The sequence below is a fragment of the Vidua chalybeata genome, chromosome 6 (genome assembly GCF_026979565.1).
Source record: "Vidua chalybeata isolate OUT-0048 chromosome 6, bVidCha1 merged haplotype, whole genome shotgun sequence".
In the NCBI taxonomy this organism is placed as follows: domain Eukaryota; kingdom Metazoa; phylum Chordata; class Aves; order Passeriformes; family Viduidae; genus Vidua; species Vidua chalybeata.
In genome coordinates this window covers 46,183,305-46,202,213 of record NC_071535.1, presented here as the reverse complement: position 1 = coordinate 46,202,213, position 18,909 = coordinate 46,183,305, and the positions used below count along the sequence as shown (strand labels likewise).

The 18,909-nt window shown below is 36.1% G+C and overlaps 1 protein-coding gene across 1 annotated transcript in view; it reads left to right on the top strand.

The window, feature by feature from the left end:
- Positions 1 to 18,909, top strand: part of MUC6 (mucin 6, oligomeric mucus/gel-forming) — a 56,917-nt gene that overhangs the window by 22,333 nt on the left and 15,675 nt on the right. Inside the window, exons 4-28 of the mRNA XM_053945858.1 lie at positions 820 to 873; positions 1,862 to 2,102; positions 2,716 to 2,842; positions 3,963 to 4,050; positions 4,444 to 4,553; positions 5,494 to 5,701; positions 6,483 to 6,605; positions 7,269 to 7,389; positions 7,701 to 7,839; positions 7,999 to 8,103; positions 8,438 to 8,510; positions 8,782 to 8,919; positions 9,754 to 9,915; positions 10,451 to 10,545; positions 11,206 to 11,338; positions 11,972 to 12,221; positions 13,344 to 13,396; positions 13,519 to 13,628; positions 14,369 to 14,520; positions 15,260 to 15,401; positions 15,863 to 15,973; positions 16,341 to 16,526; positions 16,927 to 17,166; positions 17,582 to 17,738; positions 18,500 to 18,643. Coding sequence (XP_053801833.1) covers positions 820 to 873; positions 1,862 to 2,102; positions 2,716 to 2,842; positions 3,963 to 4,050; positions 4,444 to 4,553; positions 5,494 to 5,701; positions 6,483 to 6,605; positions 7,269 to 7,389; positions 7,701 to 7,839; positions 7,999 to 8,103; positions 8,438 to 8,510; positions 8,782 to 8,919; positions 9,754 to 9,915; positions 10,451 to 10,545; positions 11,206 to 11,338; positions 11,972 to 12,221; positions 13,344 to 13,396; positions 13,519 to 13,628; positions 14,369 to 14,520; positions 15,260 to 15,401; positions 15,863 to 15,973; positions 16,341 to 16,526; positions 16,927 to 17,166; positions 17,582 to 17,738; positions 18,500 to 18,643 — 3,462 coding nt within the window. The remainder of the gene's footprint in view (positions 1 to 819; positions 874 to 1,861; positions 2,103 to 2,715; positions 2,843 to 3,962; positions 4,051 to 4,443; positions 4,554 to 5,493; positions 5,702 to 6,482; positions 6,606 to 7,268; positions 7,390 to 7,700; positions 7,840 to 7,998; positions 8,104 to 8,437; positions 8,511 to 8,781; positions 8,920 to 9,753; positions 9,916 to 10,450; positions 10,546 to 11,205; positions 11,339 to 11,971; positions 12,222 to 13,343; positions 13,397 to 13,518; positions 13,629 to 14,368; positions 14,521 to 15,259; positions 15,402 to 15,862; positions 15,974 to 16,340; positions 16,527 to 16,926; positions 17,167 to 17,581; positions 17,739 to 18,499; positions 18,644 to 18,909) is intronic.

Sequence of the window (18,909 nt, the reverse complement as noted above, 5' to 3'; positions counted from 1 at the left end):
AATATCCTTTCTAAAATAAGTAAGGATATTAGTCCTAATGTTCAATTTTTTTTTCTATCCTATTCTATTTACAGCCAATCTTCTTGATAATTAATATATTTAATGTTTTTACACTAAAATATTATGCTTTGCTTCTGCATACCATTAGAATTCCATTCTCTGTACTCCAAAGCTTGTTGCATTCCAGTGGCTGAATGAAATTCTTTATCCAGTTTGGGGAAAATGTGGAGGTGTATAACAAAAATAATTATATGAAATGAAAATTTATTATAATAAGCATTTATTTAGGCAGAAGAAACTGAGAGTAGCTTGAATTAGGAGAATTCTCATTCAGTATAAGCATAGAGAAGCTACATGAAGTTCATCCTTAAAGTAAAAATAGTTGAAAGACTTTTAATCTGACAAAAAATTCTCAAATATTCAGGAACTCATATCTGTCTGCTGTCTGTTCTTACAACAAGAGAAACAGTAGAGCATGGATATAGACTAATTAAAAGAAAATCCCTAGATATTATTTAGTAAAAGCTGAACTCAAAAGACAAACACATAATCTGTATTTAAACTTCCTTGAGTTGTTGACATTCCCATTTGTTATTTTTCTTTGATAAGAATTAAATAAAAACAAATACAGTGACTGTGCTCCTGTATTTATTGAAAGGGGCACCTCTTGCACTCTGAACATTGTGCAGCCCCTGGGTAATCATTCCTTGGCACACTCTGGGGTTTGGTGGTCAGTATCACTCAGGCACAATATATTAAACTAGCTGGAGTTGGGCATGAAGGATCAATGATAACAATCAGCCAATTCTTATTTTCCAGTCAGACCTTCAGGACAGAACAGAAGTGTGGAAGAGGAGTACTTTTTGCCAGCAGGTAACCGCTCGCTGGGAAACAGTATTTTCTGCATGACTTGAATAAAACCAGTAGCATTCTCCAGTAATTTGATCTCTCCTTTACAGTTAAGAGATATTTTGGCTTTAAAACAATAAATGTAAATTGCATGTAGACTTTGATAAGCTTATCTGATACTTTGTAACTCTAAGATATATATGCTAAGATACCTGAGCTTCATATGATACCATAAGCAAAAATAATTTAAAAATGAAAGTAACAACTATGTCTGGAAATACAGAACTGAGGACATAATTTTAGGTACTTCAAAAAAATGATCAGCTTCAGAGGGACTGTTCAAATGCTATAACCAGGTGCAGAACTATCTTAACAGCAGGTGCTGGAGTTGTATCTCTTTTTTTTTTGACTCATTTCCACATCTGAAAATCTGTCTATTTAGATGAACTTTCCAGACTACTTAAAGATGAAAATTGATTAAAACAATCTGTATATTTATAAAAATGGCTGGAACTTTGTCACACGAAAGTGTGGAATTACAAGTTGGGCTTTGAAGACTATCTTTGGGTACCTAGTCATTTGACTGTGTGGTTAATCATGATACAGTAATGCCAAGTACAGCTTGGTAAATGCTGTGCCTGAGATGTTAAAACTCTGTCCAGTAGCAAGCTGTCACCTTTGCAAACAGACCTAGCAGCCTGAAATAAGAAATTAAATCTCTGTATTACCCATAGGAGTTGAAAAGGCTTTTCCCAAGCTAGAAAGTTAGGGAATTCTCTTCTGCTTACAGTAAATGAGAATATTGCTCTCACTCCTAGTATTGTTTCATTTTCTGACTTGAGATAAAATTTTGAGATTACAAAAGAATAGAAAAACCAAACAGAGGGCTAGAATGTTGTTTACAGAATTAATCTGAGCAGAAGCTTAATAGCTTGTCCTAGTATTTATATTTGAAATGCTAATCAGAACAATGAGCAAATATGCTAAATCCATGTTTCTTTCTCTTTTATAGTTTTGAGCAAAGATTCCTGTTCTACCTGGGGAGGAGGGCATTTTTCAACCTTTGATAAATACCAATATGACTTCGCTGGGACTTGCAACTACATCTTTGCAACTGTATGTGAGGAGACCAGCCCAGACTTCAACATCCAGTTCCGTCGTGGGCTAGACAAAAAAATTGCAAGGATCATTATTGAGCTTGGGCCTTCTGTTGTCATTGTTGAGAAAGGCAGCATTTTTATCAGGAGTGTTGGGTAAGATTCTGCCATGAATGGGGTGTGGAGTGTTTAGAGAAGGCAGGGAGCTATATAGCAGGAACAGGGACTTATGTAGCAGGTGCACTGATGACTGCTTATGTCAAAAATAAATTAACAAATTACTAAAGGTAACACACCTAACTGGACTTTACTTCCTTTACTTCCCATCAAGCACTCGCACTCTAGAACATTTTCTTTATAGGTTTCTCTGATCTTGTCAGTTTTCAGTCATAATTCTTATATTAAAACTCCATAGACTCTCCTTGGGATAATCAACGTTAATTTCACACCAACTTCATGGTTCTTGAAATATATAACTATGCTCTAATAAAACTAAACTAAGTGAATATGCCAAGTCCTGTGCAAACATTGTCAGTAGTAGAATCACTATGCAAACCATTTTTTTGTGATCCTTCTATGAAACTGCTCATGTAGATTTTCAATCAACAGAAACTTTCACACATTTCAAAATGTCACAGTTATAAGGGAAAAAAAATCTGTTTCGTGTTGCTGCAAGTACTCAGACTGGGTGTGTATCATATCCAAAATAAATAACGAATACCTGCATAATCTTGCTATGAGGTTGGCTTCTCTTCTCACCTTATTTCAGTGTCATTCAGTTACCTTACACCAGCAGTGGAATCCAAATAGCACCTTACGGATGCAACATCCGCCTGGTAGCCAAGCTGATGGAGATGGAACTGGTGGTCATGTGGAACAATGATGACTACCTCATGGTTAGTAAAATGTTCTTCTACAGCAGAGAAGAAAATTCTCACTGATTTACTGGAATGGCAAGAACTCTCTGAACTTAATGGGTGCTTTTGCATGTATTTACTATTTTAGTATTTATTCTTTTCCTGTTTTATCTATTCCTCTTGAAATAAACAGCTTTGCATGTTACTTTCACTTGGTAGTTAGCAGCATTGGTATTTAGCTAAAGGGACCAGTGCTGAGATTCGTGGATACTTTCACACATTTTAATCGTTCCTAGGGGTATTCCAGCAGCTGCAATGTTTTGCTTAAGAGATGTTATTTAAAGTTGTGTCGAACTCAATATTGTATGGCACAGTTTAGTCTTTTTTATTGATCTTCCCTGGGGCATCTTTTGGTTTCAAATATTGAGTCCTTCTACCAGTTTATTTTTTCTTTCCTATTACTGAATCTTTTCAGGTTTTCCCTTCAAAATCCCCAATACATTTTCTCAGTGAGACCTGTGATATTATTGCCACAAAAGACACTGAATTCTAAATTGATTGTTTGGTAAAACAAGAAGATGTAGTAAATTGTCTGGGAGATATATCAGCATTATCATCACATATATCAGAGAAAATGCTACTCCGATGGGTTAATCTGACTATACAAAGAATATGGTTTTATTTCTCTGATCTAAGATTTTCATAATAATTCATTTTTTGTAGTCAGTAATAATATTACCATTTTAGTCTCCAGAATAATAGAGAATTGAATAACCTTCTTCTGAAAATAGATTTTCTTCCTGTAACCTTAAGTTTCTTAAGAAACTTGAAATTTGTACTCTGTCAACAAAGATATTAGGAAGGCTTCAGAATTATTTTCTTTTTTTCCCTGGCTCCTTAGAATGTTATCCCCCCTTAATTCCCTGTGTCTTCAGATCTTATCCTTTTTATTAAATACTATTTTTAAGAATTGTTATTTGCCTATTGGGAAAAGACTTCACTGCTTACAAAATTCTTCCTCCAAAAAACTCACTGAAATTAATGAGAAGAATCACTTTTAATTGGGTGCTTGAACTGAACTTGTTTGAGAAAGTTATTGCTGTATAGATAATTTTACTTAGGGTGATCCTTTAAAATGTTTTGTTGTATTTTATTTTAGGTTTTGGCTGAAAAAAAATACATGGGGAAAACATGTGGAATGTGTGGGAACTATGATGGTTATGAATTGAATGAATTTGTGCGTGAAGGTAAGAGACATTTCAGACAGGAGGAGAACAAGTTAAAGTGAGTCAAGGTGAAAACTGAATACTGTGATAGCATTGCTGTTTTCCAGAATTGAGTAAAACAGTCCCATGGGGCACCAACATACCGCATATGATTATGCTACACTCTGTTATTTGCTATGAGCATAATATAATGGGTTCCTCAAAGAAGTGATAAGGACTCTTATCTTTTAGAAACAGGTGGTAAGGTTCACACTCTCCTGACTTCCACAAGAGGCAGTTTTTATCATTGGGAAAATTAACTAGTAGGACATTTAACAGTCAAAGAGTAAAATCTGAGTTTTGCTACATCACAGCAACAAGTAAACAAATCAATGCAGTCTTTTTCCTGACAAATTATAACCCTTTAATTTCCAGGTAAATTGCTGGATACATATAAATTTGCTGCCCTACAAAAAATGGATGATCCATCAGAGATCTGCCTGTCCGAGGAGATACCAATTTCTGCTGTTCCTCACAAAAAATATGTAAGAAAGGTCTTCTTGGCTTCTCTGCAGCAATATTCTTAGCAGGGGGCAAGACAGATAGAAATCAACAGCAGAGAGGCAGTGATTTCATAAAAATTACTCCCATGAAAATTGATAAAGTCAACATCTGTATAGCATGATATGAGAAAGAAAAGGAGTTCTTTGCATTAAAATACATTTAAATAAAATCCCACAGGTGTTTTTAAGGTTAGATTTATATCACTCATAAAAATCAACCAGCATTTAGCTCAGAGCTTTCTGGAATTCCATGCAGGTCATCACAGGAAATTCATGGAAACCAGTGAAGCTTTAAGAACTTTTTATCTAACACCTGGAAACTTGACACTATAAGCTGCACAGATTTGAAGATATTCAAAATGCCTAAAACATATTGCCAGATAACAGCACTGATAACAGGGACAACCACCATCAACTGCTATCACTTACAGTTCTAAATGAAAAGAAAATCAGTGTGCCTGGCAACCTTTGAGACCTTACACTGCAATAGGTACGATGATAGGCAACACAAACCTGCAGGTAACAGAAATGCTCTACGTATGTGCTCAAAGAGGAATTAATTTTGTTATCTGCACATCTGGGATGTTTTTCATGGAACATGTTGTCTCATGTTTGCCATGAGACAACACATTTCCTGTGTGTAATGCTCTCATCCATTTTTAGGGGGGTTGATGGCACAGAAAGTGACTTAATTTTCAATATGAGAAGTGGAATTATTTCATCAAGTTCTTTCTATTGTACAATGTATTTATACTTCCTTCTATCTGTGAATTTCTCACACATTTGAATTCAAATAAACATTATTAAACTCTAGGGTGAAAAGCAAACAAACCAATAAGAAAACCACAGCTAGTAGTTTATTCCACTGTGGTTTTCATATGAAGGAAACACCACAAACAGTTTTCTTTCTCTTTTTATTTAGGCCATGATCTGCTCTCAGTTACTTAATTTGGTGTCACCAACCTGCAGTGTGCCCAAGGATAGGTTTGTCATTCGTTGCCAGCTTGATATGCAGGACTGCAGTGAGCCAGGACAAAACAACTGTACTTGCTCTACACTGTCAGAGTATTCCAGGCAGTGTGCTATGTCCCACCAAATGGTGTTCAACTGGAGAACTGAAAACTTCTGCTGTAAGTTCAAATGGTTTATTCATGAGAGACTGTGCTTAACTTTTCTGTGTCTTGAACAGAGGAATAATGATAATAACTGGAATATTTAAAAAAGTCTCTACTGTCTTTAATCAAACAAATTATTTTTTGCAGAGAACAGTGGTCTTTGATAAAGCTGTAAGGAGAGCAGGGAAGCCTCAAAGAAAGAAGCTCAAAACATAGCTCCTGTGTCTAGATCAGTGACAATAAAACAGATAAACATCCAAGTGAAAACTGTTTAATGTCTCAAGTTTCCTACAGGAGGCTGCTTGCTCTAAGAACAGTTTTCTTATTACTGTACTTGGAAAATTAGCCAGTGAAGAGAGAGCACTTTTAGATAGCCCCTGAAGTCTTTGAACCTTTTTGCTAATAATTGCCATAGCTCCCTTTATTCAAAGATCATTTTCAATAGTCCTTTTTTGGATGTTCAACCTTCTTATTTACAATGACTGATTGGAAGTAAAACCTTTAAGTACTGCAGAAAATCTGATTTTTGGTACTTCATTAGGCTGCACTGTGGCCTGTTTGCCATTCTCCAAGCTTCTGAAAAAAATGTTTCCAATTTTTTGGGCAAGAAATATGAAAGAAAGCGAGAGTGAATATATGATGGTAACAAAGAATACTCAAAAAATGTAATGAATATTGAGGCAGGATAAAAGAATGTTAGTGTCAGAAATCAGAAGGTCTTTTCCTTGCTACGTAGCAGATGAAATATTCTATGTTTACACTTTAAAAATCTTAACACTCCCACTGTTTGTTGCAGCTGTGGGAAAATGTTCTGCAAACCAAATCTATGAGGAATGTGGTGCTCCATGTGTTAAAACCTGTTCCAACCCAGAGTACAGCTGTTCCAGTCACTGTACCTATGGCTGCTTTTGTCCAGAAGGTATCATTTCATCATATTCTTAATGGATCACACAAATGTTTTTTGCACATATCCAGTCAAGTGGAATGGACTGCTTAATAATGAACTAACTGTGCATTTCAGGGCGTTGTGCTGCTAGAACTGCTCTTTCTCAGGTAACATAATGTAACTGCAATCTTGAGTAATTGTGGTCCTTAAAGATGGCTGGTCACTCTTCACAAGAACACAAGAATACATTTTCCTCACAAGACCATGGTTTGTGATGGGATAAAGATATGCCATCTGCTTAAAGTTCTTTACTTAAATATACATTGATCAGGCACCACGAAGAGGTAGCATACCTCAGAGGATTCCTGCAGTATTATGGGAATTTTGTAAATTCCCTTTAAAATAATTTAAGATGAACTCATTACAGAAATTGTGATTATTACTATCATTTGCATTTCAAAACAGGACAATTGACTGCACTTTCATATGACAAAGTAGTCAAAAGCTGTTGTCACTTGTGAATATTCAGTTTCATTTTAATTAGGAGAAAATTTCCTGCATGTTACATCTCCAAGTATGGACACTGACTGTGCAAGAATAGCATTCTCAGGCTAATTTCAGAAAGCACTCAAGCCATAATAACTGTAATGCTAAGTGAGGATGGGGAAAAAATGTTTTGTTTATCTTCTTTGGCAGGAACTGTTCTTGATGATATCTCAAAGAATCGGACGTGTGTTCACATTAGCCAGTGTCCATGTACACTGAATGGAAAAACATATACTCCTGGTGAGACAATGAAAGCAGCTTGTAGGACCTGGTGAGTAGCAACAGGTACTTCCATGAGAGAATAAAAAGTACCTTTATCAGACAATTGGAAAATTTTGCCTAACCTTTTGAAGGGCAGCACCTTTCACAATTCAGGAAAGTTTACTGACAATCCATACAAGAGTTCAGCAACTTTGAATTAAGATGAGCAACTTCAACTGATATATGTAGACAAAGAAAATCAAAGCATAGACAACATAAGGAGAAAAGTGATAAAAACTACATATTTCATTGCTAGGAAGTAGCTGAGTTTTTAGAGCATGAAGAAAAGAATAACCTTGCACAGAATTTCATTTTCTACAGTAAATGTGTGATGGGTCAGTGGAACTGCAAAGACTTGCCCTGTCCTGGAAGGTGTTCACTGGAAGGAGGCTCCTTTGTTACCACATTTGATTCAAGGCCATATCGATTCCATGGGGTTTGCACTTATGTTCTTATGAAGGTAATTTCAACAGAATATCAAATGGATATATTTTAGTCAGTCTTTGGTTTCCTATTGGAACACAAACTGAGGACTTAATAAGATGCACTTTTATTCTACAAATCATTGTTATACTGACATAGGCTTCCCTTTTTACCTCTCTTTTCCGTTTCCCTCCAGAGTTCTAGCCTGCCACACAATGGAACCCTAATGGCTGTTTATGAAAAGACTGGTTATTCTCATTCTGAGACATCATTTAGTGCTATAATTTACCAATCTACAAAGGTAGGTATTCCCTCCACAGGTTCCATCCAGCACTTTATCACTAGATTAGCAAAATAGGTGTTCAAAGTCATTGCTGGTAGCTTGAACTTAAAAATTATGGGTTAAATAGTGAAGATATGTTTCTGCTCATGTATACATAGTAAAGATCTCAGTTACATCAACTCAGGAAGGTATTTTCAAAGTGAAAGCTAAAAGCAGCATGTTATAGTGTGAGAAAATGCTTGAATTAATTTTTTTCTTTTACATAGATCATCAACAGTATAGTTGTTTAACTTCACATATAAATACCTTCTGTAAAGATAGTTACTTCTGGTTCCATGTCTTCTTCTTACAGGACAAAATTGTGATTTCTCAGAATGATCTCCTTACTGATGGTGATGAACTCAAGCGGCTGCCTTACAGATCAGGTAAAAAAAAGGGGGAACATAAGTTATATCCAAATTAAATTAAATGACTGTTTTTACACAACCCAGCATCTTTACAATCTTTCAATTGCTAATATTAGGGGTTTTAGAGGAAGGTTAAAGTCTCTCCTGCTGCATCTGTTCCTCTCCTCTGTGGAGAGTTGCGTGTGGGAGAAGAGTTGTAGACAGAGTGCTAGAGCATTTATATATGTATTGAAATCGTTACCTTGCAGTATCACCAACATCTCTATTTTAAATGTGCTTGTTCCTTCAGGAGACATCACTGTTTTCAGACAGTCCTCCATGTATGTTCAGATGCATACAAACTTTGGGCTGGAACTTACAGTTCAAACATCACCTGTGTTCCAGGCCTATGTGAAAGTTGGATCACAATTCAAAGGCAGAACACTAGGTAAGTAAACAAGTCCCCTTACAAAGGAGAAAATGTAGGGAGTATAATTTTGGTAACTTAGTATTCATCTTCTAGGAAATAAATTTTCTTCTGCAGATTCAAAAAAAAAATGCATTGGAAACTGAATTGATTTTTCACTAATAACTTTAAAATTAATCAAAGAAACCAGAGGTGTCACATTTTTCATACATAACACAATGCTGTTCTGTATTTTTTGTGTGCCTTTTTCAATATGTGCTATACTACACAATGAAGGAGCAACAAATAAGTCTGTGTGGTCTCTGCATCTTGGAGCACAAAGTTCTTTGAATGTAGTGCACGACCACTGTAAACACAATGAACCTAAAAATCTAAAAGCTTCTGAGCTGGTAATCACCAGATGGAGATGTTTATTGTACAGCAACCTTAGCCACACAAGCATATTTTGCATTCTGATTATGGGGAATTACAGAGAGATTTTGGCCTTTACAAAAGCCTAAATGCATATTCTTTGTCATTATGCATTTAATATACATAAAAAAGGTGCAACTTTGAAAGTGTTTCATGGGCTTTCTCTTTTACATTATTTTAAACCACTTTTTTCTAAAAAAAAAGACAAAAACTTCTCTATGATTTTGTCATTGATTAGAAGCTGACACTCTTAAATTGAGGAGGCAGAGACTCAGTGACTGAATGTGTACATAATCAAGATTCTCTGGCTACTTGACCTGAGTAGTTATTGACACTCTATGTAGAGCTTTTGAATCAATTGTCTCACTGTTATAGAATGAAACATAAGCCATTGTGCACACATTCTTTAATTTCCGCCATCCCTTGCATTTCTGATGTTGTCAGGTTTGTGTGGCAATTACAATGGAGACACTACAGATGACTTCATGACTAGCATGGATATCACAGAAGGGACAGCCTCCCTGTTTGTAGATTCCTGGAGGGCAGGAAATTGCCATCCTGCCTTAGAGAGAGAGACTGACCCTTGCGCTTTGAGCCAACTGAACAGTAAGTAGATGATGCCGTGGTAACCAATCTCTCCAGCTGTCTTTGTCTGACACTTCCATAAGCCCATACCAGGGAAATGAGAGAGATGGACAGAAACAGAGAGGATTGAACATCACAAATTCTGTCACCAACAAGCCATTTTTGCTTTCTAGAATACATATCAAGTGAGAGCTTATCAAATCCTGTTCTAGAGATATGGGATTGAGATGATGAATGAGAGGGGTTTGATCTGTCTATGCAATGTCCAAGAATGTCTTAGGCTTGCTCAGCAGTGCCGAGACTGAAATCCAAGTTTTGTCTTCACGAGTCTCTATTGCCATTGGTCTCGGGGGGAAAAAAAAAAGTGAAAAAGAAAAAAAACTCCACTGAGCTACTTGTACAAGAATAGAGTGTGAAAGCTAACAAGCTAAGAAGTCGTCCTATTGTTCAGTGCATTATTGCCAGAAGTTCACCTAAAATACCAATTTTTTTTAAAATTTCCTTTTTAATTTTTCCCCCTAATTTTCCCATTTTAATGTTTGTTTACTTTCATTAGAAATATCTGCTGAGACTCATTGCTCCATTCTGACCAAGAAGGGTACAGTGTTTGAGAAATGCCATGCTGTGGTGAACCCTATTCCTTTCTACAAGGTATGAAGTTATTATGATGGATGTTGTACAGAGGGAGTCCAAATATAAACCAGATTGGACACATATACAGTGTCCCACGCATTCAATCAGCAATGCAGAGAAGCCTAGGAACAGGTGTCGTTTTGGAAATTATGTCTCCACCACACTGAAAGTCTGTTTGGTCACAGGCACCAGTCCCATCCCTGTGAATCAGAAAATATTTTTGCTCATGCTGCAGTTGTCCATGACAACAACTTTAACTGTGCAAAGTGTTGATTTTACCATGTGCATAATTGAGTTTAATATACATGCTAATCTACACAAAACATTTTGAATATTAAAAATGAGAAGCAGAAAATAAACAAAGGCATTTTTTAGGGTACTAAGAATATTTTATTTACATCAGCAATGCACTTACTCAGACATTTTCTATCCATTTTAGTTATGCAGTAATATGTATCTTGTATCACTTAGTTCTTGCTAATTCAGCATAGAATCATATTGGTTGGGAAAGATTTTTGAGATCATTGAGTGCAACCATAAATACAACAATGCCAAGTCCACCACTACACCATGTCCCTAAATGTCACGTCCCCCATGTCTTTCAAATACCTTCAGGGTTTAGCACTTCCAAATGTCTGGTCCCCAGTAACAAAGTACTCTGTGTGTGTTGGGTTTCAGAGATGTGTCTACCAGGCCTGTAATTATGAAGAGACTTTTCCTTATATTTGTTCTGCTCTGGGATCATATGCACGAGCATGCAGCTCCATGGGTTTAATCCTTGAGAACTGGAGGAGCAGTGTGGACAATTGCAGTGAGTACCTGAACCAACTCTTAGTAGTCTGCCATCAGATGAGTAATGAGGAAATAGTGATCAGAAAGAAGAGCTGTAATTGGGTAACAAATAACCAACTGTTGGATACCCTTTTAGTGTCTGTTTCAACAGGGTTGTTACTTCAAGACTATATGAAAAAGATTGTTCATATGCTTTAAGGTGAGTATGGGGATGCTTCCAGGACTTGATAATTAAGGTACAGAATAGCCAGAAAAATAAAGCTATCCTGTAAAATGAGAAAGAACTAGGGAAAACTGATTACAGACTTTATTATTTTGCAACTCAGACATAGGCACTGATTTCACTGTTACTCAAAAATTTATTGATATTTCTGCTAAGCTTCCCTTTGTATTATTAAATTCCAAGATTCACAAAAAAGCTGTAAGGTGTTTTACCTGCATGAAACGTCTGAACAGCTGCATAGTTTGCTATTAAGTCTTGGTCTGCAACATGTTTTGCTAGAGCTCCGCATCTACAGGAAGAGGAGCAACAGGAAGCATTGAAACTGTTGACACAAAATAAGCAGCACATAATAAGCAAAAGGACATTATCTTTCACAACGAAGATGATCAGTAAATGAAGTTTAACATACACTCTGGTCTTGTTTTATAGCCATTACTTGCACTGGCAATCAAACATTCAGCTACAACACTCAGGCATGTGACAGGACATGCTTATCGCTCTCCAACCGAGCCCTGGAATGCCACCCAACTGATATTCCTATTGAAGGCTGCCAGTGTCCTAAAGGAATGTACCTGAACCACAAGAATGAGTGTGTTCGTAAATCTCATTGTCCCTGCTACTTAGAGGACAGAAAGTACATCCTGCCTGACCAGTCAACAATGACTGGTGGGATCACCTGGTAAGTGTGTCAAGTTTAAAGGTGAACAAACTGAAAATGGAGATGAGGGGTCTTCATGTCTCTGTCAAGGGTCAACTGCAGTAAGCAGACAAACACACACAGCAGGATGTGGAGGAGAATCAGGACAACAGCAAGAAACCTTATGGGTAGAGATATAGACAGTTTACTAGATTTCTTTATTAATAATAAGCAAAAAGCTTATTTAATAAGCAAAGCAGCATGAACAATCAAAGCTAAGTAAGGAATTGATTCAGAACTTCCTGTCAGCAGGCAGCCATTCAGACATTTCCAGGAAAGCATGAATTTGCCATGCATAATGGTTTGTTGGGAAGACAAGTGCTGTAACTCAGAACATCCCTCCTTCTTCCTTCTTTACCTGAGCTTTTATTGCTGAGCTTGATGTGCTATAGTATGGAATCTTTCTTTGGTCAGTGGGGTCAGCTGTCCTGGCTGTGTCCCCTCCCAGCTTTCACTTAGAATGAAAATACTTGCTTCTCAGCCTCCTCCCTGGCAGGGCAGCCTGAGGAGCAGGAATGCTGGGACATTGTTCAGCACCAGCTAAAACAACATTGTGTTGTCAACAGTGTTTTGGTCACAAATCCAAAACACAGCACCACTGAGCTGCTACAAAGAAAATTAACTCCATTCCAGCCCAAACCAATACAGTCTCCTTTATTTTTAATAGCATAAATTTATTTTTCAAGACATCTTTTTTTGCCCTTTTCTAAACTACAAATATTTTTAACTGAACAGAAAACATTTTACTTACCTTCAACTTGGAAATATTACAGAGAAAAATAAAAAACAATAGCTGAAATCTGATTATTCCTACTAGGAGATTTTGTCAACAGCACTTAGCTATATACAAACTTCTGGAATAACTTGATAAGCCATCCCCATAGTGACAATTGCTTATGAGTCATAATAGGCTACTATTCACTTTCAAAATTGATGTTACTGTATAATACAAAAAGTGAAGAGACAAGTTGACTCATATTCCACTTCAAAGGCTGGGAAGGAGGTAATAACATGAGTGAAACATTTTTAATAAAACAATTTTACAAAAAAATCAGCATTTCTTTCTTAGAAGAGATTTCCATTTATTTTTATTTTTCTTCCTAGCTACTGTGTTAATGGGAGGCTAAGTTGCACAGGCAAACCTCAAAATCCTGCAGGTATGAGTCTGATATTGTTTGCTTAGAAACATTTTTTGTCCTTTATGTTGGAAAATTACTACTTCGCTGTTCTCTTCTATGTTAATTTCTCCTCAATGTTAATTTTTCTTCCTTTTTCCTAGAAAACTGCAAAGCTCCTAAGAAATACATATCATGTTCTGACAACTTAGAAAGCAAGTATGGAGCTGCATGTGCCCCTACCTGTCAGATGCTGGCTACTGGAATTGAATGTGTGAGTTTCACAGCTCTGGGATATTTATCCTTTTGAGAGAGGTAGAATGTTCTAGTTTTTACTTAGAACTAGACTACATTGCTTCTAGTGAAATTAAAGGAATTATTTTTTCTTATATGATGCAGTTAAATATCAGGCTGTGGACACAAAAACTGCCCATATATTTAAGAAGTGATTAAATAAATTAATTGCATGAATTTGTGAATGAAATTCTACTAGAATAAAAATCCATTAAGGATTCTTAACTACATGGCTATAATCTCTGGCTCAGGTACTCCATAAGCTGTGACTCCATGTCCGTGGAAATATGGGATTTATGCTTCCTGTTCTATTTTTTCTCAACTTTTTGTTGCTGTTGATCACAGAATACAGGAGACCTGGGCTAGATGAAGATTGTACTGTCCTGATAGGGTTTTCTTATATTAAGGAAACAGACTAATTGGAAGAATTGTAATAAGCTTCCTTGATATGGAAAATATTCTGTTGTACTGTTTCTGAAAGACTGGTAGTGACAGAAGATACATTTTTCAGAGTCTTCAGGTATGTTTAGTATCTCAGACCACAAATCTATGTTACAGCTTCAGTGAAACTAGTTCAACTGACAACAAGGAACAGCACAAAACTAAAATCAAGCCCAAACAGAACTTAGCACAGGTTCACTCTTGACACTGTTCACATTCAGGATAAAATGCATCTCACGTTCTTTTATTTTTGTTTTGCAATCTGTTGGCCTTTCCCAGATACCCACAAAGTGTGAATCAGGCTGTGTCTGTGCTGATGGCCTCTATGAAAATCTCGATGGCAGGTGTGTGCCAGCTGAGGAGTGTCCATGTGAATATGGTGGCCTTGCTTATGGAAGAGGTGAACATATCCAGACAGAATGTGAGATCTGGTAAGAATGACAGAGTTTTTCATTGCAGATCCTCGGTTTCACTGAAGTGTACAGTCACATAAAAATAAGTGTTTAACTGACTGGGGAGTAGGAAATGGCAATAGCTGTAAGGCAGAAATACCATGACACACTACAGGGATTAACAGAGAGAATATTAACATTTGACAATATATGTATGGATAAGAGTCATTGTACCAGCTTCAGGGATAATTTCTGCCTTATGTATGTTCAGGAATAAAGGCATCCAGTAGGGCCTGTGACTGTAAATTGTATAGTCAAGTATTATTAACAGCTCAAATAAAGATGAGGGCAAAATCTTTCTTCTTTTCTGTAGATAAAAGCAACCAGCCCCAAACAGATTCCCATTTCATTAGCAGCATTCTCAATGCACTTTATTCCCTTTCTAGTCTATTATTATTTAAAAAAAAACCACTCCCCAAACTACACAGAGCAGTGATTTCTGATCTCATTAAGAGCAAAAATAAATGGGTTTCACTATTTCTTTAATTTAAAAAAGCACAAAAATTATTTAATGTTTCTTCTTTATTATTAATTCATTTTCTAGGCAGTCCATAAATTTTAATTATGGTTCTTATATTAACTGTAACTTGGTCTCAATATACATAAGTCAATTAAACATGTTGAACATGTTATCGATAAAAGTGGATGTATATAAAAATAAGCAAGTGAAGATGGCATTTCTTTGAAATCTGAGTGTGGTTTCTCTTCTCACTCCCAGCACTTGTACAAAAGGCAAATGGAAATGTGTTCAGAAAACAAGGTGTTCCTCTACCTGTAATCTGTATGGAGAAGGCCACATCACCACCTTTGATGGACAGCGTTTTGTGTTTGATGGCAACTGTGAATACATATTAGCTACGGTAACCTGCTTCCTTCTGGTTGTTTCAGCAGCATTTCAGCATCAAGAAATAGCTGGATTTAAGAGACTAATAAAAATATGCTAGGATGCATCAATAAACACTACAGCACTTTGAATGTTTATAACCACTTACTGAGTTTCTACATATGTTTATTACAATGCTTAGAATGAAAATATTTTACTTCCAAAAAACCGTAATTTTCATGCAATTATAACCAATTTTAGATTTTTTTAAAAATAAGTTTAAATAGTCATTGTATTCTGTACCAGAGAAATATGTCTTTAGGGAAGTTACATCAGTTTGACTAGCAAAGCAGAGGTCATCACCTCCCAAAACAGAATTAATAATGACATTTTAAACATCCTGTATTTTCTTATACTTCTGTGTTTTAAGCTGGAAGACTTCAGGCATAGTCTATTGAGCCTCTGTGCTTCTTGTGGTTTGTTTTGGGTTTTTTTTAGGATGGCTGCAGTGTTAACAGACCCATTTCTTCTTTCAAAATTGTTACTGAGAATGTCATCTGTGGGAAATCAGGAGTTACGTGCTCCAGATCCATCAGCATTTACCTTGGGGTAAGCTCTTCTTTCTGCCATTATCCAGCTGAATAGATTTTAAAAACAGATTTTCTTCATTTTTTGGAAGCTTTAGCTGTATCTTAAGAGAAAGGTCTTGTAAGTGAAATTATGTGCTAAACCTAGAGCCTTGGTTTTAGTAGGAAATGTCATAGCTGTTTGTTTGGGTTTTTTTAATTCTCATGTTGTGTTTCATTCTCCAAGAATCTTGTCTATGTAGAAGCCAGGAAATTTTGAAGTTTACTCTGCAGTGAATTGCTCAATCAAAAAATACTGTTTTCCTGCTGCAGTGTTACAGCAGCTGAACTTCAGCAACAAAAATACTGAAACTTGACAAGTTGTAACTTGCAGATAAATTTTCTTCCAGAATCTGACAATAATACTGAGAGATGAAACCTTTGCTATTTCTGGGGGAAATCCTGGTATAAGATACAAAGTGAAAAAGAATGCCCTTCACCTGACGTTTGATATCATTATCCCAGGAAAATACAACATGACCCTTATTTGGAATAAGCATATGAACTTCTTCATCAAGATCTCCAGAGAAACACAGGTATTGCAGAATAATTTCCTTAAAGTGTCCCTCCATTCAGATTGAATTGCACATTTGATCACAGTTACCCTGAGTCTCTGTGATGGCAAAGCAATTAATTTTTATCATTATCTCCAAAACAACAGATATCTCCACAAGAGGCTAACTTTTAAGGTATTTCTATACTGTGTTCATGGAATTTTTGAGCTAAGTGTTTGTAATTTATGCAACTGCACATTTTAATTTGATCTCTAAATGGTGACAATTTGCAGTTTAGAGGAGAAACCCATGCACAAGTATGTTATGAGAGTGTATTTGTAGATGACATGCACTCTTAAAGCACAGGAAACAGTCAGTGATCAAAAGGGAAGGTGAGAATTGTAACTTGCTGAACTGATATTGGTGCTTTCATTGAATCTAGGAAACGATCTGTGGTTTGTGTGGTAACTATAATGGCAACATGAAGGATGACTTTGAAACTCGAAGCAAGTACGTGGCATCAAACGAGCTGGAATTTGTCAACTCTTGGAAAGAGAATCCTCTCTGTGGGGATGTGTACTTTGTAGTGGACCCCTGTAGCAAAAACCCTTATCGTAAAGCATGGGCAGAAAAGACATGTTCCATCATCAACAGCCATGTTTTTTCTGCCTGTCACAATAAGGTAAGAATTTATTTGCTCTTTTTTTTATTTATAGGCATAATCCGTATTCTTCCAAATTCTCATGCTCCAACAGGTGATTTTCTGTTTGGCAAACTGTTTCAATAAAATACATTTTAAAATGTTTATGGCTCACATTTATGTTAATTTTCTTTTTCTTTTTTTAATTTGCAATTCACCAGCCCTTTTGTGAACACAAATGCTAAGTATGCCATTAACTGATTAGTTAAAACTAAGAGAGTGAAAAAATAATGAAGGCTTAAGAATCAGGAATTGGTGATTCCTGATATTGATTAATGCATTTTCGGGTGGCAAAAACCAGTGAGAAATGTGGATAATGCTACAGTGGCTATGCATATACATAGAGTATAATAGGCACAAAATCATCTTGGAAAATGAATCCCTTTTTGCCATGCAGGTGAATCGGATGCCCTACTATGAGGCCTGTGTCCGAGACTCCTGTGGGTGTGACGTTGGAGGGGACTGTCAGTGCATGTGTGACGCCATCGCAGTCTATGCCATGGCATGCTTGGAAAAAGGCATCTGCATTGACTGGAGGACCCCTGAGTTCTGTCGTGAGTTTCTTTAAGCTCTCCTTGCACAGGTTTAAGAGATTTTTATGGTCAGTATATTCATTTGGCAACATAGGAAACTTAGTAATAAGCACCTCAATGTTTGCATTTTCTCTGTGGGCAAAGAATTAACCTCAGTCACCTGGGTTTTGAAATCTGTACTTTTCTGCTAAATTAACCAAAATATTTTAACTCTTTTTATCATGGACTCATGAGAGAGAAAATAATGGGGTCCCAGAAAGCAGATTGTTTCTTCTCCTATCAGTGTATAGTACACTGTGAGTTTGCCAGCAGAGAAAGCATGAAATTGTAAAAAAATGTTTCATTTGAGCTATGATGAAATCAATTTCTGTGTGGATGTCAAGGGAATGTAGACAGCTGTGTTGGCTGGAACACTGTAAAACAGGAAAATGACATCAAGGTGTTCCAAAACAGCAAATACAATGGAAAAAAGATGATGAACATGCTATAAATCAATGTTAGAGTTGTCATCTTTGATGGATTTCCTTCCACATTTCAATATATTCAACATATTCAATATATTTGTGTATGAAAGGTTGTGGAAATGTCTGCATACTGTACTTGCAAAAAAGAAACTGACTTCCATGAGTTAAAATATATATTTACATCAGAAGCTAATCACTTCATTGAATTGATTTTTATTCCAACTGTTAATTAATTTTGTTTTCCTTCTAGTACTTTGGAAGTATCATGCCATTAATTTGAAAAAGAAACATCTTCTCTCTTGCTTGTCCTTTCTTTAGCTGTCTATTGTGAGTATTACAATTCTCATAAAAGAAAAGGAATTGATGATGCTTTTTCCCATGGCTACAATGATGATAAATGCACCTGGCACTACAGGCCTTGTAACTGTCCAAATCAAAACTACAAATATGTCAATATTGAAGGTAATAACCTCTACTACTGTAAACCAGGAAACAGTAACATAATTGTTTTCAGTGCTGTTTTTTTTTTTTAGATCAGTCATACCATATTAAATAATGATAATCTAATTGATGTTATTTTTGAAGAAGCTTTGCTAATATTTCCCTTACTAGTAGTGTTTTAAATACATAATCAACTCAGTAGATGTACTGTATTTAGCTTTATATCAAGTTCAGCCTGTCTGGAAGAGAAATTCTGACTTGCACCAAATCAAAAGAATGCACTGTAC